A 27,119-nucleotide genomic window follows, 5' to 3' on the forward strand; every position below is an offset into this window, starting at 1 on the left:
GAAGTGAATCTGTGGGGAAATGGATTGCTGAATGCCAGCTGAGCTGAAAGAGGCAGAGTTGCTATGTATCTCTGCTCCAGGAGCACTCGGTCTGTCATCTCATATGGTCGAGCTGGGAGTGGCAAGGGTTCAAACAGCTATTATTCTGCCTTCTGCCCGCCAAAGTCTTCTGTGTTTTTGAGATGTGTGTATAACCTCATCTTCTACTAGTTCCAGATCGCATGGTTTTTTTTTTCCTTTGAACTAGTAGGTATATATATATATATGGTACAGTTTGATTAATTATTATTCTGTTTTCATTCTTTTAAAGTATATGTTCCTTTGGGAGAAATGTGCTCATGGGAACAAATGACAGTCATGCTTAATAGAGTCATAAAAATTAACATAAGGGGTTTTGTCTATGAACCTAATGTTATTATTGTCAGCTTATTAATTCACAGGAAATCTTAGTACTTTATGGATAAGAGAATAATGATGAGAGTAAAATTATGGAAACAAAAGTAGAAGTTCTTTGTTTTTACTCCTGCCTTTAAATTACCAGATCAGTTTCCCAATGATACTTTAATATCTAATCCTCATTTCTTTTTACCTGATCCATTAACATATTACATTTGATACAATTCTTTAGTGAAAAATATAGAAGGAATAGAAGATTATGTGAATCATTCGCATAAGATAGGATATCCTTGTAACCTAAAGAGCCTTTGAGAAGAGACTTTGTGTCGACCACATTATTTGGCTCTAGTGCAACAGTCGGAGAAGGCAATGGCACCCGACTCTAGCACTCTTGCCTGGAAAATCCCATGGACGGAGGAGCCTGGTGGGCTGCAGTCCATGGGGTCGCTAAAAGTCGGACACGACTGAGTGACTTCACTTTCACTTTTCACTTTCATGCATTGGAGAAGGAAATGGCAACCCACTCCAGTGTTCTTGCCTGGAGAATCCCAGGGGCGGGGGAGCCTGGTGGGCTGCCGTCTCTGGGGTCGCACAGAGTCAAACACGACTGAAGCGACTTAGCAGCAGTAGCAGCAGCAGTGCAACAGTGATAGAAATAATTTTAAAAATAGCTAGAATGACTCTACATATGGAAATAAAAATATTAAAAATTTTTAATATTAAATTTTAAAATTAAAATTAAAAATATTATGAAAATACAGTTCCAAAGAACTTATGGGTCATAGAATAAAACATGATAGAAATTAGGATTCGTTTAGAATTGAATGAGAAGAAAACCTATATAGATAAACTATGTGGGCTACAGCTAAAGCAAAACAGATAGAACTACATAATCTAGAACTACATAGATGTTTATATTAGATAAGAAGAGAGCTTGCAAATTAATGTGCTAGGCATCCAACGTAAGGAGTTATTAAAAGATTAATAGAATATATTAAAAGAAAGTTTAAGGAAGACAATAAACACAAGTAAAAATAAATGGAATAAAAGATGCATTATATTAAAGAATCAATGAAATCAAAGGTTAATTTTTGAAAAGACTAATGAAATGGACAAACCTCTGATGAGAATAAAAAACTAGAAAAGACTCAAACATCAGGCATTTAAAAACCAAAGATATAGATACAGAATGAATTAGAAAGATGATAGAGGATATTAAAGACAACTTTATAGCAGGATATTTTAAAACCTTGATATATAATGTACTCAAATATATAGGAAATTTTTACTCAAATATATAAGGAAATTCCTACAAACTTATGGCTTATTGATACTGCTTTGAAATAACTGGAAAATCTGAATAGTTCTAAATCATTAAAAAATTGAATCAATACAAAATATCCTCAAAACGGAAATACCAGGCTCTGATGATTTATAGGTAAGTTCTACCTATATTGTACGAATCGTTTGGAGAATCATATTCAGAGAAAGACTTGGTGACATAAAGACAGAAATTTACCACAAATTAAGTAATAGCTTTCATAAAATTTCAATAAGAAATCATAAGAGTTTTTTGGGAAGTAGGATAGGAATGATTGGACAAGCTAATTCTAAAAATGTATATGGGAGTGCAAACATCTAAGGGTAGCAAATACAATCCTGATTACAAAAGAACAAGGCGGGTGACTTTTGTTCCAGAAATCAAGATGCATTATCATGCTAAAGTTGGTAAGCTCTGGTGTGGTGTTTGTCTGAGGTAGACAGAACGACTGGAGGGACAGAATAGAGATTCAGGAACATATTCATGCATGTGTGGAAACCTAATACAGGATACATGTGTACTTTTAGATCGTGTGGAAAGGAAAAACTATTCAACGAAAGGTGCTGAGCAATTGGTTTTCCATACAGAAAAAAAGAGGTGCCTAGTTCACACCACAAACAAAAATCAGCTTCAGGTGATTAAAGATTTAGTTGTGAGAGGCAAACCTATGGCTGTATGTAAATTACCTGTACCGGAGCCTACCCTTTTTTTAATTTTTTTTTATTTTTTAATTTTATTTTATTTTTAAACTTTACATAATTGTATTACCCTTTTGAACTTGGGATAGGAAGGGATTTCAGAATGCTCAGAAAATTGCTGACTGAGATCATACTAAAATTAAGAACTTTTGTCTATGAAAAGATATCATAAAGTGAAAATAAAAGTAAACTGCAAGAAGCTATTTGTACACAATAAACAGACAAAATGTTAACAGAGACTTAACAAAAGTTTTTAATAGTTTATGTATGTACATGTGTGCTCAGTCACTTCAGTTGTATCTGACTGTTTGCGAACCTGTGGACTGTAGCCCACCAGGCTCCTCTGTCCATGGGATTTTCTAGGCAAGAACACTGGAGTGGGTTGCCAGACCCTCCTCCAGGGGATCCTCCTGACCCAGGGGTCGAACCCGCATTTCCTGTGGCTCCTGTATTGCAGGCAGATTCTTTTACCACTGAGCCAAGGAAGCCCCTTTTTATAATTTATAAGCATTTAAAATTATTGCTGCAGGAGCATTGGTCTCAGTATTTGGTCTACTATACTGTCAGGAAAGGAAGTCTTATTGCTATTTCTCTCCTCCATCTCTTTTGCTTCTCCTGGAACACTTATTATTCACATGTAACTCTGATCCTTTTTTTTATGATTTCCATCTCTTTATACTTTCTCTCTGAATTTTGAGATGTTTCTTTCAGTTTATCTTACAGTTCTCTCATTTTGTTTTCAGCCATTCTCTACGGTTATCATTCTATCTTCTATTAAGTTTTTAAATTAAAGAAAATAGAGGCTTTTATAAAGAATTCCTACATCAATAAGAAAAAGACAAAAATTCAGTAGAAAAATGGGCCACATTATTGAACAGGCATTTCACAGGAAAGAACTAGGGAAGTACACATGATCTTATTAATCTGAAAAATGAGAATTAAAAGCACAATATCCTCTGGATAAATAAAAATTAAAACCCCCAATAAACTGCAGAAAATTCTTAAAGAGATGGGAATACCAGACTACCTGACCTGCCTCCTGACAAATCTGTAATGCAGGTCAGGAAACATCAGTTAGAACTGGATGTGGAACAACAGACTGGTTCCAAATCAGAAAAGGAGTATGTCAAGGCTGTATACTGTTACCCTGCTTATTTAACTTATATGCGGAATACATCATGAGAAATGCTGGGCTGGATAAAGCACAAGCTGGAATCAAGATTGCCAGGAGAAATATCAATAACCTCAAATATGCAGACGACACCATGCTTATGGAGGAAAGTGAAGAAGATCTAAAGAGCCTCTTGATGAAAGTGAAAGAGGAGAGTGAAAAAATTGGCTTGAAATTCAACATTCAGAAAACTAAGATCATGGCATCTGGTCCCATCACTTTATCACAAATAGGTGGGGAAACAATGGAAACAGTGACAGACTTTGTTTTTTGGGGGTGGGGCTCCAAAATCACTGCAGATGTATGAATGACTGCAACCATGAAATTAAAGGGTGCTTGCTCCTTGGAAGAAAAGTTATGACCAATCTAGACAGCATATTAAAAAGCAGAGACATTACTTGGCCAACAGAGGTCTGTCTAGTCAAAGCTATGGTTTTTCCAGTAGTCGTGTATGGATGTGAGAGTTGGACTGTAAAGAAAGCTGAGCACTGAAGAATTGATGCTTTTGAACTGTGTTGTTGGAGAAGACTCTTGAGAGTCCCTTGGACAGCAAGGAGATCCAACCTGTCCATCCTAAAGGAAATCAGTCCTGAATATTCACTGGAAGGAGTGATGCTGAAGCTGAAACTCCAATACTTTGGCTACCTGATGTGAAGAACTGACTGATTTGAAAAGACCCTGATGCTGGGAAAGATTGAAGGTGGGAGGAGAAGGTGACAACAGAGGATGAGATGGTTGGATGGCATCACTGATTCAATGGACATGAGTTTGAGTAAACTCCGGGAGTTGGTGATGGACAGGGAAGCCTGGCATGTTGCTGTCCATGCAGTTGCAAAGAGTTGGACATGACTGAGCGAGTGAACTGAACTGAAAACCCCCAAACTCGAGAGCAATGGAATCACATCTACAACTGCTTTGGAAAACGATGGCATTGTGTGGTGAAGTAGAAGCTGTGCATACTTTTGAACCAACTATTTCCATTAGGTGTACAGCCTAAGAAATATTTGTCTATATGTACATAGGCAGATGCACAAGAAGTATTACAGCAGCATTGTCAGTACAGAACTGGAAATAACACTAATATCTATGGGCAGTAGACTGGATGAATAAATGGTGGTATCTTCATATAATGGCATACTACACAGCAGACAGAATGAGCTACAGCTACTCACATCAGCACCAATAACTTGATAAATCATGGGATCATGTTTGGTGAAAAAAGCCTGCTGCAGAACAATTCATATGGTATGTTTCCATTTGTATAAAGTCTTCAAACATTCAGAAGTAAACAATGTATTGTTTAAGCATTCAGATGTGATTAACTCATGAAGAAGAGCAAGGGAATAATAAACAGGAGGGTGGTTATCTCTGGGTGGGGGCTGGAGCAGGGAGGGGGACGCAGTTTAGGAAGCATCCTCAGGGGCTTCAAAAATTCCAGTTGTTTTATTTTTTAATCTTAGTGAAGGGTACTCAGATGTTTATTTTGTCATGATTCTCTGTATGTTTTGTGTGTGTGCTAAGTTGGTTTAATTGTGTCTGACTCTTTGCAACTCTATGGACCGTACCCTGCCAGGCTCCTCTGTTCATGGGACTCTCCAGGCAAGAATACTGGAGTGGATTGCCATACCCTCCTCCAGGGGATCTTCAGGGATTGAACCTGAGTCTCTTATGTCTCCTGCATTAGCCGACAGGTTCTTTACCACTAGCGATACCTGGAAAGCTCTCTCTGTATGTTAGCATGTGATAAATGTTACTTTATATTAATTCAACATTTAATAGAAGCAATCCAAAGAATATTTTATGAACTCAGTGGTAATATCCTTAGTTAATAACCTCTCTCTAATAGTTATTACTGCTGTAACTTTATTTTGCTGTAGCTCTATTTATTTAAAGCAAAACTTTATTTTGCTTCCTGCAATTTAGAGAATAACATTGGCTCACCTAACAAAGAAATTTGATCAAAGAAGGAAAAGTATTCCTTCACATTGCTGGGCATGTGAAATGGAGCACAAGGATAGAAACCAGTATTTTGCATATAGCAGATGATCACAAAAACAGGAGTGGCTTTGAATTAAAATAATTCAAAAAATTTACATTTTTGAAAAACATGTAAAGTTGACTTCAGATTCCTTTGAACCATAAAAATTAGGCTTCAAATTTTTCAGTGGACTTTTCCTTCCATTTAGTTGCTCTGCCTGCCTATAAGCTTGTTTCCTGATGTTCTATCTCTTGAGGAATCCTAGGGAAGCCGATATCCTGACAGGTTTGGCTCTGGTCTCAGAACAGGCAGTGTGGAGTGCCTGGCCCCTGGGATTGTCAGCGGGAACATAGCTAGAGAAGCTGGATGTATAGAGGCCAGGTTTGCAGGATAAGAAACTGAGGGTGGAATTATTACAAGCAGTTATGGGCAGTAGTTCCAGATAACCTAGTTAATTTATTTCCAAGTAATTAACTTGAGGACCTTGATTATCTAGATTTATGATCAGCCATCATTGGCTTCCTTATCACCATGACTACTGCCACCAAGATAATTAAGCAGAAAAATAGCTGCCATTTAAAGTCATGCTGTTTGAGTCTTGTCCTACAAGAGTCTGTGAATTAGGCAGTGAAGATGGAGATGTGGTCAAGAAAGAGGTATAGACAAATGAACCAACATCAAACTAAGGATACTGGCATAGTACCAGATTCTATTGCTGTATTCTTTGGCTGTTGTTCCATTTGTCTTTGACTCTGTAGGCCAAAGTCATTCAGATTGATTTCATAAACCTTGACATCCTCATCCCATAAATAAAGCTTGCTGAAAATGATTTACTTATAGTCAATATTTTAATTATTTTAAATCCCATGGTTATTGAAATCATGCTCTGGAAATAAAACCATGAAAGTAGTGATTTAAGAATTTTATAGAATCTTATTTGTGCAGAATATGAAGCTAATTATTTGCTTCTTTTAATTCCACAAATATAGCCAATATATCATGTTAGTATATTTATTATCTCCTTTGATAACACAATTTTCAACTCTATTCTGACAGTGTTTTCCCCTATGGGCTTGGCTGTTCACTGCTGCTCTGGCTGTCTCATGTTTGATAAGGGCCTAGCTACGCCATAGGGTTGGAGAAGGCAATGGCACCCCACTCCAGTACTCTTGCCTGGAAAATCCCATGGATGGAGGAGCCTGGTAGGCTTTAGTCCGTGGGGTTGCTAAGAGTCGGACACGACTGAGCGACTTCACTTTCACTTTTCACTTTCATGCATTGGAGAAGGAAATGGCAACCTACTCCAGTGTTCTTGCCTGGAGAATCCCAGGGACGGGGGAGCCGGGTGGGCTGCTGTCTATGGGGTTGCACAGAGTCGGACACGACTGAAGTGACTTAGCAGCAAGCCATAGGGTAAAGGGGACAGAGTGCAACCTTGGGTTTAAATCTTGATTCAATCACTGGCTAGTTGTTGGACTTTTGGAAGTTTACTTAAACTCTCTTATCTTCAGCTTCCTCAATTGTAAAATGGGCATAATAATCTTTATCTTATAAATTAGAAGAGACAGTTTATGAAAACATGTAGTGCAGAGTAATTGCTTCTTAAATATTAATCCTTTTGCTTGTAAAATTTATATAGACAGCAAAATATATTTAATTAAGTTACTCAATGAGAATAAATGAAAGGTGAAACAAATGTACCATGCTTCCACCTGCTCTGATAAAACCTTCAATATCTGAGGACTGGCTGTGACAGTCACAGCATTCCTATAGGGCACCGAAAACTGCCTTCCACACCATCACTGGTAGTGACATTTTTTTTTTTTTTAAGAAATGAGGAAATTTTATACAAAATATGAAATTTAAAAATAATACATCAAATTTCAGTCTTATTGTAAAAGTCTTGCTGAAAGATGATTCAGCTAAGCTACCTGAAAGCAAATGAAAAATAACTTGATTAAGCATTGAGAAAAAGCATATGAAAACCTAGTGATGAACAAAGACAGTAAATTTTCAGTTGATCTGCTTCTCTCATGATGAGTACCAAGACTTTGATCAAACACTAGTTGCCTTCTGAGCTGTAATTTTACTTAAACATCATGTCATTATTTTTTCCATAATTAAGATAATATAACATTAAAAAGCATTTGGAAAATGGAGGAGTAGAAAACATACTTTTACTTCCATGCTTTTTCCCACGTATATATTTTTTTGTGGCTGCAATTATAGTTTGTATGCAATTTTCAACTTGAATTGTCAGTTAATATTATGCTTAAACAATTTGAGCTGCTAAGTGACATATTACATTCTATGATTTATTTAACAGATTTTCTATTGTGAATATTAAAGTTGCTTCCAAACTTTTGCTATAATACAAAATTATTGTGAGCAGCAATTTTGCTTTTAGAATTTTAAAAGGATTTTATCTGTAGGGAAATATATATTTTTAAAAGGAAAAATAGAAGTACTAGTTATTAGAATTTATACTCAAGTAAACTCCTGCAGGTCCTTTTTCTTGTGCCCAATGCCATTTATCAATTTTTATCAGATTCTGCAGGCAAATGAGTCTTGCTTAAGTTGCAGTATATTCATATAGTCAATTGTGTTTAAAATTTAGCTTCACTAAACCCAAGAAACAGCACCAGGTCAATAAGAAAAAGACACAGAAGAAAAAAGAGAAATCAAATATTCAAAATGGCCAGAGAAGTTTGTGAATGCATTTATTTCCAAGGCAGAAGACTGGGTTGGACTGAATAATTGTCATTTTGTCTTTCATTAACACTGCCTTTGCCCTTTAATCTTTTTGCTTACCCCTCCTCCCCATTTCTCCCCAATGCCAGGCTACTTTTCCAAGGAGTTTGAAGGCTCCCTGGATGTATCCATCCTTTTTTCATTCTCTCTTAGTTTTTGCTTTCCTTCCCTGCCATATGTCCAGTGCCTTGAAGAATTTTCATCATTTCAGCTCAATATTTATTGAGCATCTACTATGTGCCAGGTATGACGGTAGGAGGTGAAAATTCAAGGGAGACTAAAACACAGATTTTGTGCTGGTCAAGAGGATATTGGGAGGTTTGATTGAATGGGTATCCAAAGACAGAGATAGAAGTAACCAAGAGACCAGTGTGTGTATAAGTGCAGGGGTAAAGGGCATTTTGGGCTTCCTTCATCTGCCTGCAATGTAGGAAATCCGGGTTCAGTTCCTGGGTCAGGAAGATCCCCTGGAGAAGGAAATGGCAGCCCACTCCAGTATTCTTGCCTGGAAAATCTCATGGACAGAGGAGCTTGACGGGCTACAGTCCATGAGGTCGCAAGAGTCAGACATGACTTAGCGACTAAACCACCACAAACTACCACCACCAAAGGGCATTTCTGACAGGCAACAGCTTTTGCAAAGCTATGTAGTAGGAGTGAGCATGGAAAGTACAAGGAGGAGAAGGCCAAAGTGTCTGAAACCTTGTTCCTTCAACCCAGAGCCCATTCTACCTTAACACTCGCAAAATAGAAAGCTCAGTTGCCTAATGCTTTCTCTTTGGTGGGCTTTCTGTGTATTCTAGTTAAATGATTCCAAAAAGCCCCCTGAGTCCCAGTGATTTACCTTTTCTCATCATGTCTGTAAGATGAAGAAGTCCGGCCACTGGTCCATATAAACATCTTAGAGGATGTTGGTCCAGGGGCTTCTTTCCTTATGGTGGAAGTCCTGGAGGAGTGGCGAAAAGACCTAGAAGAGATACACACTGAAGTTAAAGCCATTACTTAAAGTTTGGGGAACTTTGTATCAATGCCTGTTCAGTCATTTCAGTCGTGTCTGACTTTTTGCAACACCCTGGACTGTAGCCTACCAGGTTCCTCTGTCCATGGCATTCTTCAGGCAAGAATACTGGAGTGGGTTGCCGTGCCTTCCTCCAAGGGATCTTCCCAACTCAGGGATTGAACCCATGTCTCTTGTGTCTTCTGCATTGACAGGCAGATTCTAGTGTCACCTAGGTAACCCCTCTGTATCAATAGCACCAATAAATCTCGGTGGACTGACCATCTTAAATAAGACCCTCTTGCTGTAGGGCAGCAGTTTTCAACTCTGGCTGCACATTTAAGTCAAATGGGAATCTTAAAAAATACTGAAGGCTGAATCTCTCCCTCAAAAATGTGCATTCAGTTTTTTTTTTTTTAAAACTTCCTAGTTGTTTCTAATGCATTGCTAGGATGAAGAGACACTCCTTTAGGGAAACATGTTTTCTAATTGATGTTATTATCATATTCCCTCCAAGATATCTCCTCCAAAAATATAATATGGTAGAGTTTTACTTATTTATTAGCCACTCTGTGCAGCATGTGGGATCTTAGTTCCCCAACCAGGGATTGAACCTGTGTCCCCTGCAGTGGAAGTGCCAAGTCCTAACCACTGGACCTGCAGGGAACTCTCTATATTTGGTCCAGCTTAGCATTCTATATTTTTCCAAAGTTTTGGTTCAGGGTTTGTTCTATTCCTCTGTTCCTCTTCAAGCTGTTTTCCTTGATGCTGACAGATGTGACATGTTAGTGATGACAGATCATCTTTTAAATGTGTTCTGCTGTTGCCAAAGCTGAAAGTTCATCCCTTGCAGTTGAGCCTCTGAGAAAATCATGGCATCAGTGGCAGCAGATATTCACTGCTCCTAAGGGCCAGGTTTATAGGATCCGGAGTCAAGATGTTAGAAGACTGTTGTGTTCTTTTGGTTATGACATGGTTTGGGGATTAGTTCTTTCATCTTGAATTTAGAAATATGAAATATCATAACACTCTTAGTCACATATATAAAAGTTAAAATGATATTTAATAAATATAGAAAAGGAGGAAAGGTGATTCCTTCATGAATGCATGGTCAATCATGGATTTCCTTTAGGTTGAGCATAATATTATTGGTAAGCATGAGACTGGAAATGATATTAAGTACTATATACTATATCTGGGCTTCCCCAGTGGCTCAGCGGGTAAAGAACGCATCTGCAATGCAGGAGACACAGGAGGCTTGGGTTCCACCCCTGGGTTGGGAAGATCCCTTGGAGGAGGGCATGGCAATCCATCCAATATTCTTGCCTGGAGGAATCTTACGGATAGAGGAGCCTGGAAGGCTACAGTTCATAGGGTTGCAAAGAGTCAGACATGACTGAAGTGACTGAGCATGCACACGCTATATTAGCTACTACATGCCAGGCAATTTGCATATATTATCTATGTATGTGTCATGAAATGTGTATACCAATATCTATGTGATGTTTATATTTTGAAAACCATTCAAGGTAGATAATGCTATTATTTCCAGGCTACAAATGATGCTTTTAGGGGACTGAGCTATTTGCTCACATTTAGAAAAGGTGGAGCCATGTCTGCTTGTCTCCAATCCTTGTGCTTTCTGGAGAAAGATACGTTATAGTCTAGCCCAGAGATTCTCAATGTACACAGGATTTATCTGGAGATCTTGTGACCATGCAGATTCTGATTCAAGTGAGTCTAGGGAGGGAGCCCAAGATTTTGCATTTTTAGTAGGCTCTTGATGCTGATATTGCTGGAGGAAACACGAAGCACCTAGGACTCAGAGCATATACTCAGAATCAGTGGTTGTTATTGGCCTAGTTTTTTTAATTTTTATTAATTAGCTGTGTGGCCTTGAGAAAGGCACTTATCTTTGCAGGGGCTTACTTGTTTTTAATCTGTAACATGAAAAGTTTGAAACTGATGACCTCTGAGATCCTTCTCAGCTTCAAAATTTTGTGACTCAGTACATTGAAGGATGAATTAAAGTGTATTTAAATCATTGTGTACTGACTTCCTGGAAGTAATTCTGGGAATAGATCTCCTTCTGTAACCCTTGGGTCAGCATCAGAGATAGAAGGAACAGAGGCCATGGGAAGTGCTTGGGGTTTGACAAGCAGTTTAGATGCAAGATATAATACTTCTACCCTTGGTTTCTCAGGATGAATGATAGGAATGAAAAGATACACCTGAATGGATACCCTGGACAGTTTCAAAAAGATTTAGAAGTTGAATCTGCTTAGCTCTGGGATCTGGGACATTTAAAGTTATTTAAATTTCCTTTTGAACATCTTTAAAACACATAAGGTAGAATAGGAATTAAATTTGTTATTAGAACTAGACAGTCTTTGAAAGTGAAAGTGTTAGTTGCTCTGCCATGTCTGACTCTCTGCCCCATGGACTGTAGCCCATCAGGCTCCTCTGTCCATGGCATTTTCCAGGCAAGAGTACTGGAGTGGGTTGCCATTTCCTTCTCCAGGAGATCTTCCCAACCCAGAGATTGAACCTGCGTCTCCGCATTGTGAGCAGATTTTTTAACCTTTGAGCCATTAGGAAAGCCCAGACAGTCTTTAGGAAATAAGAATGATTTGTGTGTGTGTGTGTGTGTGTGTGTGTGTGTGTGTGTTAGTCGCTCAGTTGCGTCTGACTCTTTGCAACCTCATGGGCTATAGCCTACCAGGTTCCTCTGTCCATAGAGTTCTCCAGGCAAGAATACTGCAATGAGTTGCCATTCGCTTCTCTAGGAGATATTCCTGACCTAGGGATTGAACCCGGGTCTACTTGCATTGCAGGCAGATTCTTATCACCCGAGCCACCGTGTAAGCTAAATGACCTACTTTATAAGAATGAAGATTGGCTTAAACCTTCAGGAAGGTATTTCAACACTGACTCTGGTGGAATCTTCTGATCGTTGTAGTCACTCCTCAAGGGTTGGGTTGAAGCAGGCAAAAAAAGGGAAACACTTTGAATTCAGGTAAAGCGATAAATTGCTGAGCTCCCACCATCCTGTTACTAGTTATAAGCCAGGCTTTAATAGACACACCATCCATATTATAAATGATTTGAAATTATTCCAAGTGAAGGGGCTGTGGTGATTTTAATATACTTAACAATGCTTTTCAGACTATGTGTCATTTCAGCATTGCACCCTTGCGCTGCTGTTTGAAGATGATACAGAAGGGAAGAGATGAAAGGTATACTTATTCTAATTAACTGTCTAACGATGGTTGGAAAGGACTTAATGACTCCTCAGCTTATCCTAAGAAGTGGATTTGGAGTTTCTCCACCCCAGTTTTCTTTTACAAACTGTTATTTAAAACCTGCTAAGTTTGTTGTTAATTAAAATTAAATGAGTAGCTTTAAGGACAACAGTATAAAGGTCCTGTGGAGGTTCAAAAAAGTTCCAGGCTTCAAAGAAACACCCAGAATATGTTGACAGGAGTTGGTTTGGTGGGTCCCTCAGCTCAAATGCAGCTCTCCTGAACGTCTCAAGTAATTAACTCTGTTCACTTTATAAGACAAGGAACACCTCATTTGAATTGTGATTAGAAAACTGATATGGAGATGAATAAACCACTTTATAAAATTTTGTAATTTGGAATCTTAGTATGGAAAAGAGGCCTGTAATGGTGGACACTTGGGGCCGAGGGCAGGGGGAGGAAACCTGGAACAAATTCTGTCATCCAAAGACCAGGAACTGGGGTGAACCTGGCTGAGCCTCGACTATATGATTTCGGGTGAGTATGGTCTGAAAACCAGATGCCCTAAAAGACATAATCTCAGCTTTGAATGAAAGCAGGAATCAGGGAGAATGTAAGAATTTCTTTGCCTCAGGAATTTATAGATAGCCTCTTTCCGTTTCTCAGGCATACACCTCGGTGGGTTTCTACCTCTCTGACTCAGCTCACATTTCCCCTCTGCCTCCCTTTCCTGCCGGGAGGAAGGAGAGGAAATGAGTTCCTCTGTTTCCAAGGCCATCTCAGGTGTCATCTCTTCTGTGAAGCTTTTTCTCACCCCCACAAACAGCTTCCTCAGCCCAGCTCCCAGTTCTTGGTACCCACCTCTGGTAGAGCAATGCTGTGGGCCTTCCAGGCAGGGCTGTGTCTTATGCCCTCTTTTGGCACAATGCAGGACCCACAGTGATGCACTGGTCATGTTCACTGCCTGCCTTGACATCCAAGTATCTGCTGTTGGAAAGTACGACCAAAACAGCACATGAAATACTGACCAGCTTAAACTGGTTTTGCTTCCTTAAAGCAGGTTGTTGATTAATCAAACCTGCAGTTATTTTATAGAGTCGGCATTGTTCATGTGCAGGATGGAAACTGTGGTCTTCAAGATGACCCTGAGCCAAGAATCTTCAGTATCTGGAACTCAAAGAATAAAAATGTTGCCACCAGAGCCCTTTATGAAGCAAGAAGTCCTTCAGTAAGGAAAACTTGGCTTCCAGCAGTACTAGGAGTTTATATAGACTGATTGGAAAATAGCCAATCAGTTTCCAAGTTTGCAATTCTCCTAACCCTTTAAAATCCACCTTGATCCCTGGATCTCGGAGACAGATTGGAGAGGCTTGCCTCCTGTCTTCTTGCTGGTCAACCTCACAACAAAGCACTTTCTTTTCTCAAAAGCTGGTGCCATTGTATGGGCCCTTGCTTGGTAACAAGACCACAGGTTCTGACGTTGGCCTCCTGTGTTGTAGCTCCCTACTGCTGGACGAGCTGCTGCCTCATTCCAGGTCATTTCCTGAGCTCAGGATGGGGTTCCTTTCCCCCATTCCCTACCTCCTCGCTTTCCTTCTCCTGATTGTACCACTCCTTCTGCTTCTCTCTCTCTCCTCTTATTTTTTAAAAATATATTTATTTTTGGTTTGGCTAGGTCTTCGTTGCTGTGCGTGGGCTTTCTCTGCTTGCAGTGAGCAGGGGCTACACTAGTTGCAGTGCGTGGGTTTCTCACGGCGATGGCTTTTTTTTGTTGCAGAGCACAGACTCTGAGTGCTCAGGCGTTAGTAGTTGCAGCTCCTGGGCTCTAGAGCTCAGGCTTAGGTTTGTGGCACACGGGTTTAGTTGTTCTGAGGCATGGGGAATCTTCCTGGACCAGGGATGGAACCCATGTTTTCCGCATTGGCAGGTGGATTCTTTACCATGAGCCACCAGGGAAGCCCCTCCCTCTGTCTCTTTTGTTGACTTGGACAGAATGTTTCTATTACTTGCTGAACTATCACTCAGAAAGGTTTTCTTTAGAAATGGCAGTATATTCTAATGAAAATGTGAGCAGGAGAGTCAGATGTTTGTTTGCCTCTTGGCGTTACCACCCACCGACCGTGCGACTTTGAACAAGTCAGTGTAACATTTCTGTGTCTTGGTTTCCCTAGTTGTAAAAATAGGAATGATAATACTTATCTTTCTGGGTTGCTTGGAAGATTAGTAAGTTAACAGATGCAAAAGTACCTTGAGTAAATCAAGGCACATGCTAAACATTAGTTTACTTCTTTCCCCCCTTGTTCATGAGTAGTGAATTAGATTTATCTTTTCGTAAAAAAATCTAATTAAGGAGCCTTGTACTTGTACATTGAGACTATTGATTTTCTTTTTCTTACTGGTCAGAGGCAGAGAGAAAACAATTTTCTGAGGTATTGAGATAATGAAATCTGAAGTATTATACTTCCTCATTCACCTTGATACCCATCTTGACCCAGAGGAGCATAAATGCAGTGACTCTGAACACTGCCTGAACAATATAATCATTGGGAAGAATTAAAAAAATCCTGTTGCCTAGATCTCAAACCAGACCAGTGAGAATCTCTAGGGGTGGGTCCCTGGCATCAGAATTTTTTCTTTCTTTTTTTTTTAATTTTATTTTATTTTTAAACTTTACAATATTGTATTGGTTTTGCCAAACATCGTAATGAATCCGCCACAGGTATACTTGTGTTCCCCATCCTGAACCCTCCTCCCTCTTCCCTCCCCATACCATCCCTCTGGGTCATCCCAGTGCACCAGCCCCAAGCATCCAGTATCGTGCATTGAACCTGGACTGGCGACTCGTTCTATATATGATATTATACGTATTTCAATGCCATTCTCCCAAATCATCCCACCCTCTCCCTCTCCCACAGAGTCCAAAAGACTGTTCTATACATCAGTGTCTCTTTTGCTGTCTCGTATACAGGGTTATTGTTACCATCTTTCTAAATTCCATATATATGCGTTAGTATACTGTATTGGTGTTTTTCTTTCTGGCTTACTTCACTCTGTATGATAGGCTCCAGTTTCATCCACCTCATTAGAACTGATAAGCTTTCTGGGTGACTCTGATGTGCAGCCAAGGTGGGAAACTCTGCTAAAAATTCTCAGGTTCTGGTTTCACCTAAGTTCTTTATGGAGACTCCCCTTGCTTCTAGAAGCTTCAGCTGGAGAGTAACAGTTCAATGAGTGATACTGTGCCGTGGCTTCTCATTTCCTGTCAGCACCGAAGCCTCGAGGTGACAGCTGCAAGGACAAGTGGCATGCAAGGCAGGGAAAGAGCCAGGTGGATGCAGTTTTTTAGTGTCAGTGGCCTTGAGCTATGCATATGGGGTGCTCTTGATGCATTCTGCTTTATTAAATAGCAAGCAGGAGCCAGCGGAACTATTTAACACCTAATTACATGTCTAATCTTGTGTAAAATTGTAACACTAATGACATCACAGCAGCAACTTAAAAGGTCACTTGAAGCACAGAAATTTAGGAATGCTTCTAACATGGGACTTTATCTCTTGCAGAAGGCAAATTATATGTTCTCCCCAGGAATTGAGTTGTTTTGGCTCCAGGGCCTTTGGAGGGAGAAGCCAAATGTAGGGTGATAATTTTAGACCTAGTGATTTAATTTAGAAAACATTGATATTTCTTATTAAGAGCAGTTTTAAATATCTTTGGAATGTTTTCTTCCAAGTGAACAACTATACCTTGTTGTAATTAAGTCATTTGAGTATCTATTAGACAGCATTTATAAGTGTGTTCCATGTACAGGCACCAAGCCACCCATTTCTGCTTCTAAGGATAGTTCATGGAGGAGTCAGAATAATACATCAACATTTGCACTATACCCAAGATGCTCTTTCTAAGGGTGCTACAACTTCCCAGAGGGTTTGTCCAATAGCTTCTTGTCTTTCCACACCTTAAATAAGGTTGCTGAATTTGTTATTTCTCTGTTTGCCAAATTTGATATTTTTGGTTGTTTCCTTCTAAAAATGTCATAAAAATGTGTTACCACCTTGACTTAAAGAGCAATGCTGTCTTGGTTCTCTTTCTTACTCCCGAGTTGCTTATTCCATTTCTTTGTTGGGTTCCTATTTCTCTGTTCACACCTTAAATGTTACCATCTGAAGGACTAGCAAGTGCTACTGAATAGCCTCTTGACAATGTCTCACAACAGGAATCTAAAGACCTTTCTCCCCTATTTGATGCCTGGAAGACTAAGTGAATAGTTCCACTTGCTCTTCATCTGTAGAGGTAAAGAAGTTTATCACTGAACATTGTAGCCTCTTTGAAAAGGATCAGATAGGAATGATTCTCTGAATTGTTAGTACAGGCTGTTTCTTAATAGCTGGGTTGACCACGTGTGGACTCCTCTGCCTGGAGATGGGTGTGGGAGTCACTTATGACTTTTGTCATGTATGTGGACCAACTTTTGTTCATGTAATTGTGATGTGCTTGATTTCTGTTTCAGGAGGACACAGCTCAAGTTAAATAACGTACCTTTTCTTTAACCTGCTAGTAACTTGGCTCATTGAGCTCAGCCATCTGGAGGCTCTGGGCTTCTACCATTCCATTCTATCACTAATTTCAGACAAAACACTAAGTGCAGACAAAACACTCTGTCCTTGCACTCCCCAGCCTTTAGGGTGCCACCAGTGAAAGGATGACTGTGGAGCTGCACTCTATTCTTTCAGTTAAATCAGCATTCATTTCTTCATTCAACAAATATTTATTGAAGATGTAACCCTGTGGCAGGCACTGAGCCTGGGTGTTGGAGATAGTGATGAGCACAACTGCATGGCCCTTCTCTATGGCGCTTAGGGTGTTTCTAGATGAGGAGACAGACTAGTCAGACAAGTGTGGGTATGGGGTTTAGTATAAGATTGTTGTGCATGTCATGTGATGAAATAAGTTTTGCATCACATTTACAGTCATAACAGCTATCAGAAATGATGATCTCAGAGCTTAACTGAAAGAAATTTGAAATTAGTTTCAGGTTGAACTCCCTCCCTAATTACTACAGCTCCACAATGTACTAATTATATAATCTAAATACATTGTTAAACTTCCCTGAGCCTCATTTTTTTTTTCTCATCAAGGAAATCGAAGTAGTAACGAATATCATACTATTCATGGGGTTCTCAAGGCAAGAATTCTGAAGTGGTTTGCCATTCCCTTCTCCAGTGGACCATATTCTGTCCCAAAGAAAGGCAATGCCAAAGAATGCTCAAACTACTGCACAATTGCACTCATCTCACATGCTAGTAAAGTCATGCTCAAAATTCTCCAAGCCAGGCTTCAGCAATACATGAACTGTGAAGTTCCAGATGTTCAAGCTGGTTTTAGAAAAGGCAAAGGAATCAGAGATCAAATTGCCAACATCTGCTGGATCATGGAAAAAGGAAGAGAGTTCCAGAAAAACATCTATTTCTGCTTTTTTGACTATGCCAAAGCCTTTGACTGTGTGGATCACAATAAACTGTGGAAAATTCTGAAAGAGATGGGAACACTAGACCACCTGACCTGCCTCTTGAGAAACCTATATGCAGGTCAGGAAGCAACAGTTAGAACTGGACATGGTTCCAAATAGGAAAAGGAGTACGTCAAGGCTGTATATTGTCACCCTGCTTATTTAACTTCTATGCAGAGTACATCATGAGAAATGCTGGGCTGGATGAAGCACAAGCTGGAATCAAGATTTTCAGGAGAAATATCAATAACCTCAGATATGCAGATGACACCACCCTTATGGCAGAAAGTGAAGAGGAACTAAAAAGCCTCTTGATGACAGTGAAAGTGGAGAGTGAAAAAGTTGGCTTAAAGCTCAACGTTCAGAAAACTAAGATCATGGCATCTGGTCCCATCACTTCATGGGAAATAGATGGGGAAACAGTGGAAACAGTGTCAGACTTTATTTTGGGGGGCTCCCAAATCACTGCAGATGGTGACTGCAGCCATGAAATTAAAAAACGCTTAACTCCTCAGAAGGAAATTTATGACCAACCTGCTGCTGCTGCTGCTGCTAAGTCGCTTCAGTTGTGTCTGACTCTGTGCGACCCATAGACGGCAGCCCACCAGGCTTCCCGTCCCTGGGATTCTCCAGGCAAGAACACTGGAGTGGGTTGCCATTTCCTTCTCCAATGCATCAAAGTGAAAAGTGAAAGTGAAGTCGCTCAGTCGTGTCTGACTCTATCGACCCCATGGAGTGCAGCCTACCAGGCTCCTCCATCCATGGGATTTTCTAGGCAAAAGTACTGGAGTGGGGTGCCATTACCTTCTCCGTGTGACCAACCTAGATAGCATATTAAAAAGCAGAGACAGTCCAGGTTCGATGCACGATACTGGATGCTTGGGGCTAGTGCACTGGGACGACCCAGAGGGATGGTATGGGGAGGGAGGAGGGAGGAGGGTTCAGGATGGGGAACACATGTATACCTGTGGCGGATTCATTTTGATATTTGGCAAAACTAATACAATTATGTAAAGTTTAAAAATAAAATAAAATTAAAAAAAAAAATAAAGCAGAGACATTGCTTTGCCAGCAAAGGTCTGTCTAGCCAAGGCTATGGTTTTTCCAGTAGTCATGTATGGATGTGAGAGTTAGACTGTGAAGAAAGCTGAGCACTGAAGAATTGATGCTTTTGAACTGTGGTGTTGGATAAGACTCTTGAGAGTCCCATGGACTGCAAGGAGATCCAACCAGTCCATTCTAAAGGAGATCAGTCCTGGGTGTTCTTTGGAAGGAATGATCCTAAAGCTGAAACTCCAGTTCTTTGGCCACCTCATGCAAAGAGTTGACTCATTTGAAAAGACTCTGACGCTGGGAGGGATTGGGGGCAGGAGGAGAAGGGGATGACAGAGGATGAGATGACTGGATGGCATCACCGACTCGATGGATGTGAGTCTGAGTGAACTCCGGGAGTTGGTGATGGACAGGGAGGCCTGGCGTGCTGCAATTCATGGGGTCGAAAAGAGTCGGACATGACTGAGCAACTGAACTTAACTGAACTGAACGAATATCATAAAGAATTGCCATACAGCTGATTTAAAATACTGAATGGCATTGAGTAGACACTCAGCAAATAGTGTTTTCAATTTGGAGGAAATTGGAGAAAAAAAAATTTTTTTTTTCCAAATTGGCCATACTAATCAATGGTTCTTCTGTTTAATTCATTTTTTGAAAAGTTGTATGCAGAAATGGAAAATACATTTCTCCGTGGTCTTAATTATTCCACTACACAATAATTCATTTTTTAATGAACTTTTCAAGTGGATAACCACATCTGATGTTCAGTTTGATTCTCTTCATGCTACATATTTAAAACCAGTTTTAATTGTTAAATATTCTCTCTATCAGGCATCACACATACACAGTTGGGGTGAGAAAACCTGCTCACAACTCACATGTGTCTGCTAGATTGGTACAAAGGACATATTTATGCTGAAACCATCCATCTCCTCTTGGTGAATGTGGGTCAATTCTTGCTCTGTTTCAGGCAAAAATCAAGGAGGATAAACTATAATAGGAGCTTTTAATAGAGAAAAACTAGAAATGGTAATAATAAACATAAAGGTAAGAAGTATTTCTTTAGATCCATATAAATAATGCATTTATATGCATTGCTTTATTTAATTCTGACAGTAACCCTTATGAGAGCTCTTTCTATTTACCAGGAGAGGAAACTGATATTCAGAAAAGGGAGTAAATTTCTGAGGTCACATAGCTGTTAAGTGGTGCAGGCAGAATTTCAACCCAAGTCTCTCCAACTCCAAAACTCATGCTCTCATCTGAAAACATGGTACAAATGAATCTATTTACAAAATAGAAATAGAGTCACAGATGTAGAATACAAACTATGGTTACCAGGGTGTAAGTGGCGGGAGGGATAAATTGGGAGATTGAGATTGACATATACACGCTACTACATATAAAATAGATAACTAATAAGAACCCACTGTATAGCACAAGGAACTCAACACTCTGTAATGACCTATGTGAGAAAAGAATCTAAGAAAAGACTGAAAGTGAAGTCACTCAGTTGTGTCCGACTCTTTGTGACCCCATGGACTGTAGCCTATCGGGCTCCTCTGTCCATGGGATTTTCCTGGCAAGAATACTGGAGTGGATTGCCATTTCCTTCTCCAGATCTTCCCAACCCAGGGACTGAACCTGGGTCTCCCACATTGTAGGCAGACACTTTACTGTGTGAGCCACCAGGGAAATCTTCCAAATACCATCACTTTGAATGTTAGGGCTTTAACACATAAATGGGGGGACACAAATGTTCGGTCCATAATATTCTAATCCAGCAGCACAGGCTTTTCTTTCCCACTTTTCTCATATCTATGTCTCCTTCTCTCACATGATAACCTATGATTTCCAATTACATTAGTTTGTTTATTTTTCTCTATTCTACAACATACTCAAAATAGTGTTAGGACAACTACTCTGCTCCACTACCAACAAGAAACAAATAAGTAAAATTCAGATTTTTTACAGTTCTTTTTATCCTTAAAACATTTCTCCCTTAAGGGTATAGGGTCAGAATACACTGGGTTCATAAGTTAGTGAAATTCTTTCTTCTTTCTCTGCACTGATATGATAGCAATCTGAGATAGAGTTATTTCATTGCTTTTTAAAAAATGTGTTTCAGATTTGCTTCCAAGCTTTATTTTATGTGCTTAATATTAATAATTTGAATACTAGGTTAATATAATTCTAATACTAGAATACTAATTTTAATTTGAATTAAAAGAAGGAAAATATAAAACATTTGCTTGCATTTGTATAAAAATATGTGTGGAAGAATATACTGGGAATTGATCACTGATTCTGAGGAGAACTGAGTGGCTGGGATGAGAATTGTGGGCTGGGGATACTTCTCATTGTGTACTGTTCTATACTGATACTTTTCAAAATTTTGGGTAATAAGTGTTTATCCATTAAAAATAATAAAAAATTCAGAAGAAAAGAGGGGTGGATATATGTATATGCATAACTGATTCACTTTGCTGTATTCTTGAAAGCAACACAAGATGATAAATCAACTGAAATCCAATAAAAATTAAAAAAATAAAAATGTAAAGCAAACTTAAAGAAATCATTAACTATGGAAGCAGAAGAAACTGAGTTCAAACTCCATTTCTGCTCTTTTCCTATTAATATTAAAGGATGCAAGCTAATTACCTTCTTTGAGTCTCAATCTCCTTATCTATAAAGTGGGAATACTAATGCAACCTTCAAAATTTGTTGTGTGAGGATTAGTTAAAATAAGTAATCTGGCACTATTGGCAGCCATTTGTTTATATGTATATAAATGTTTGTTTACTTAAATATTCTAATATATCTAATATGCCAAATTAAGACCATTATTTTCACTGAAGGGATTTGAGACAAAATCCAGAGAAGTCTGAATACTGGCCTTTTAAAGTTGAAAGAGCTATCAGAGATATTCTAGGCCACATGTCAGTATTGAGACTTGGTTATTTTAGTTTTCTTGGATAGTTTTTTAAGCTGCAGGTAAAAGGCAAATGGATCTAATTGTAAAAGAAAGTTTTATAATTCAGAAAACACTAAGCAGGCAAAGGAAAATATATTTTAAATTCTAAATCCTTCTTTGACCTAGTGGAAAGGCCTGTATTTAAAGATAAAAGGAAAAAAAAAAAAAACTTTCAGCAATAGGAATAGTGACTCTTTTTTGATGGATACAGGTTGAAGAAAAGCCTATTCTTACTGCTTGGATTCTGTGGCGAAAGACTCTTACAAATATTAAACTAAATATTTAGTCCTCTTTTAAACCTAAGTTTTCACCATTGTGTGGAAAATGCCTGATGTAATGATAATATAGTTACCAAGAAAGCCCCATAAATAATATAAATACCTTGAAGAAATTTGATTAAAGCCTCCCATTGCCTATGTTTTGTAGCATATAAGATCTTGGGTTCTACATTATGCACTAAGAACCTATGGGCCTAAGATAAACCACCTAAGAAAATGAGTGACTGACAGAATTTGGAATCCTGTTTTTTCTTCAACCCACCTGCCTATCCCTAAATTGGAAAGAAGCAGCAAGGAACAGGGAGGCAGATGGAATTGCTTTTACCTCTCATTTTCATTCCTTCCTTCCTTGTTCTGTGACATGGAATGAGTTAATCAACATCTCTGAACCTCAACTTCCCTATCTGCAAAAATGAAGATTGTAATACCTACCTCCAACAATTGGAGGCAGGGGGAGTTGAAAGCCAAAGAAGAGGAAGACTTTCTGAAAAGGGCAATTGAATAGGCTCATTGATGTGAGGATAGTATGTGGTGGCTGGGTGAGAGGTCAGAAGTTCTTGAAGTAGAGAGTCCATGTTATATAACTGTAGTGTGAAGAGCTGTGAAAACCAAGTCTGGGAGGAGTTGATAATTGGTGCACTGGGGTTTATCATTGCCCTTGCCTTTTGCTTCTTAAGTATCAATATAAATGAGCCTTTCTTTTAAAGTAGTGATTCTTGGTCCTACTCCCTTCATGACATTAATTTTCTTGGGCTCCACTGCATGGGCAATACCAAGTTCTGAAGGTCAAGTTGCAGCATAGACTCTCAGTTATGTACTAACTTTGATGCTATGCCATTCACAATCAGTTACAGCACAGTGTGCCTTGTCATGCCGGCTGAAAACTAAGGATTAAATTATAACATCTCTCTTGTGCTGGCATTGGTAAGGAAGAGTCCAGTGTCAGGGACCAGGAGTTTGAGTTTGAGTGCTAGCTTCATGGGGGAGACGTCCTAACTTGCTAGTCCAGACAAATCCAGGTCAAAGAATGAAGTACAAGTACAAACTCTAACATCTAGGTTTATACTCAGATTTAAAGACTGGCCTTGGTGTGTTTCTGAGATTGGGACCATGGAGAACAACAAGCAGGCCTCCCCTACTCTAAACATTTGAGATGATTTGAGGCTTGTTTGGCTTGATGATACAGAGAGAGAGCACGGAACAAGTAAGGAGACGTTTGTGGCACAACTAAGACAGACCAGGAGGCAAGCACATTCCATTTTTATTGGTCACTGTGTGACTCTCTGCCTTCTTCCTTACTGACCATGTGGCTCTGAGTTGGCAATTAAGCATAACTTAGCCTGTTTCTTTATTTTTAAAATGAAATTATTGGGGTTCCTTGGTGGCTCAGATGGTAAAGAGTCTGCCTGCAATACAGAAGACCTGGGTTTGATTTCTGAGTCAGAAAGATCCCCTGGAGAAGGGAAATGGTAACCCAGTCCAGTATTCTTGCCTGGGAAATCCCATGGGCAGAGGAGCCTGGGCTAGTCCATGGGGTCGCAGTCAGACATGACTGAAGTGACTGAGCACATGGAAGGAACTCAAATAGCTCTTTTTAATGGACTTATCTCAAAGCTTCAAGTTGTGTCAGAGTCAAGAGAAGACTCACTTCTTTGTTTCTGAAGTTTCTCATTCTATTTAAACTGATATGAAATGTCAAAGTAAAGTTCTTCTCAAACTTACTTTTGCTATATTGCTTTCAGAACATGTCAGTGAATGAAAATAAGCATGGCAAGCCAGTAGTAGCAAAGGAAAATTGTCATTGTTTAAGGAACTTTGTAAGAAATAAAGGGAAATGCAGCTGAGATAGCTGCCACTTGAGGACATCTGGCTAGAATTGCCCGTTATGAATCTTGGGCCAGGGAGGTTGTCTCAGATACTGGGGAATATGCTAGACCTTGAGTTTACACAGCACTGTTTATTGAGGTAACATGCTAACATGCTCAGTCACTCAGTTGTGTCCAACTCTTTATGACCCTATGGACTGGCCCTCCAGACTCCTTTGTTAAGGGGTTTTCCCAGCGAGAATGCTGGTGTGGGTTGTTATTTCCTTCTCCAGGGGATCTTCCTGACCCAGGGATGGAACCCACACCTCCTGCATTAGCAGGCAGATTCTTTACCACTGAGTCCCCTGGGAAGCCCTTAATGAGGGAAACTGGATGATAAATCAACCTAAGCTGGCGGTCAGTTCAGTTGCTCAGTTGTGTCTGACTCTTTTCGACCCCAAAGAGCAATGTTTAAGCTGATGTTAGTGATACTTACGCTTTATACAATTTACCAAAAATAATCAATTTCTAGAAACACCTACTTACTATCAACTGATAGGTTAAGCTCTTGTGATCTGAGACTCATAAGACCTTTAGAAATTATTCTTCTCCCTTCTATCTAGTGCTTCAATCCTATTAGAATATTCTAAACAAGGAGTTATCTAATTATTGATTAACCAAAACAATTCTATTGGTGGGGAACCCATTTTCTCTGGAGAAAACCCCTCCCATCAATGGACATTTGTATCTAATGGAAAGTGTTTCCAGAATTTGAATTGGAGTCTATTTTCATAGAGTTCCACTATTGTTCCTGAGTCTACACTCTGGATTGTTTTCCAGATGTTTTAGTACAGCTGTAATTATCCTGCCAACACTTCTTCACTGTGTACTGCATTTTATTTAACTGTTCTTCACATGACATGACTCAATGCCTTTTTTATTTTAGTCACCTTCCCAGGCTATTCTCCATTAGTTAATGTTTCTCCTAAAGTACCACATACATCAGAATACTAAAATTTATTATTTAATAGCACTCTTCCTAATTTAGTTCCTACAAAATCTCTATAAGACAGATAACCTTATTCCTATCTATTGATGAGGAAACTAAAACATAAGGACATTAAATAACTTGATCAAAGTCACAGAGCTGAAAGTAGAGGAGACAGGACATGAATTCCAGCAGGCTACATTCAGAGGCTTCCCTCTTAAACAATGTAAAATTCTGTTTCTCTGAATATAGTGTCATTTGGTTAGTGTTGAGGATGGCAAACCTATTACCTCCTTCTATTTATATATCCTGAGATCACATTAAATTTTTGGCTGGGATGGTTGTTTCTTGGTTCAGTTCAGTTTAGTTCAGTCACTCAGTCATGTCTGACTCTTTGAGACCCCATGAATTGCAGCACGCCAGGCCTCCCTGTCCATCACCATCTCCCGGAGTTCACTCAAACTCACATCCATCGAGTTGGTGATGCCATCCAGCCATCTCATCCTCTGTCGTCCCCTTCTCCTCCTGCCTGCAATCCCTCCCAGCATCAGAGTCTTTTCCAATGAGTCAACTCTTCGCATGAGGTGGCCAAAGGACTGGAGTTTCAACTTTAGCATCATAATTCCAAAGAACACCCAGGGCTGATCTCGCATATAGGAAATTTGAAGTCAAGAGTCAGATCCTGCTTTGTAAAGGCCATGAAGAGGTCTTGGGCTTCATCTGAGGGAGAGGGTGGGAAGATTTGGGAGAATGGCATTGAAACATGTAAAATATCATGTATGAAACGAGATGCCAGTCCAGGTTCGATGCACGATACTGGATGCTTGGGGCTAGTGCACTGGGACGACCCAGAGGGATGGTATGGGGAGGGAGGAGGGAGGAGGGTTCAGGATGGGGAACACATGTATACCTGTGGCGGATTCATTTTGATATTTGGCAAAACTAATACAATTATGTAAAGTTTAAAAAAAAAAAAAAAAAAAGAATCTGCCTGCAGAAAAAAAACTTTTTATTTTGAAATTCATGACACATTTTTTAAATGAGAACAAGCAACATGATCATATTTATATACTTGAAATATTACTCTGAAGGTACAGTTCAGTTCAGTTCAGTCAGTCATGTCCAACTCTTTGTGACCCCATGGACTACAGCACCCCAGACCTCCCTGTCCATCACCAACTCCTGGAGTTTACAAAAACTCATGTCTATCGAGTCAGTGATGTCATCCAACCATCTCATCCTCTGTCATCCCCTTCTCCTCCTGCCCTCAATCTTTCCCAGCATCAGGGTCTTTTCAAATGAGTCATCTCTTCACATCAGATGGCCAAAGTAGTGGAGTTTCAGCTTCAACATCAGTCCTTCAATCAACACTGGGGACTGATCTCCTTTAGGATGGACTGGTTGGATCTCCTTGCAGTCCAAGGGACTCTCAAGAGTCTTCTCCAACACCACAGTTCAAAAGCATCAATTCTTCGGCACTCAGCTTTCTTTATAGTCCAACTCTCACATCCATACACGACTACTGGAAAAACCATAGCCTTGACTAGATGGACCTTTGTTGGCAAAGTAATGTCTCTGCTTTTTAATATGCTGTCTAGGTTGGTCATAACTTTCCTGCCAAGGAGTAAGCATCTTTTAATTTCATGGCTGCATTCTCCAAGGCAGTGATTTTGGAGCCCCCCCGCAAAATAAAGTCAGCCTCTATTTCCACTGTTTCCCTAGATATTTGCCATGAACTGATGGGAGTGGATGCCATGATCTTCGTTTTCTGAATGTTGAGCTTTAAGCCAACCTTTTCACTCTCCTCTTTCACTTTCATCAAGAGCCTCTTTAGTTCTTCACTTTCTGCCATAAGGGTGGTGTCATCTATAGATCTGAGGTTATTGATATTTCTCCCAGCAATCTTGATTCTAGCTAGTGCTTCATCCAGCCCAGCGTTTCTCATGATGTATTCTGCA

The 27,119-nt window shown here is 39.5% G+C and overlaps 1 protein-coding gene across 5 annotated transcripts in view; it reads right to left on the reverse strand.

Moving 5' to 3' along the window:
* The window catches only part of KCNMB2 (potassium calcium-activated channel subfamily M regulatory beta subunit 2), a 513,346-nt gene that overhangs the window by 27,447 nt on the left and 458,780 nt on the right, over window positions 1-27,119 (reverse strand). For all 5 annotated transcript variants that reach the window (XM_024990375.2, XM_059885347.1, XM_005201658.5 and 2 more), the window contains one exon: window positions 9,160-9,282. In XM_024990375.2, coding sequence (XP_024846143.1) covers window positions 9,160-9,215 — 56 coding nt within the window. In that variant the 5' untranslated portion in view covers window positions 9,216-9,282. The remainder of the gene's footprint in view (window positions 1-9,159; window positions 9,283-27,119) is intronic.

The sequence above is a fragment of the Bos taurus genome, chromosome 1, assembly GCF_002263795.3.
Source record: "Bos taurus isolate L1 Dominette 01449 registration number 42190680 breed Hereford chromosome 1, ARS-UCD2.0, whole genome shotgun sequence".
In the NCBI taxonomy this organism is placed as follows: Eukaryota; Metazoa; Chordata; class Mammalia; order Artiodactyla; family Bovidae; genus Bos; species Bos taurus.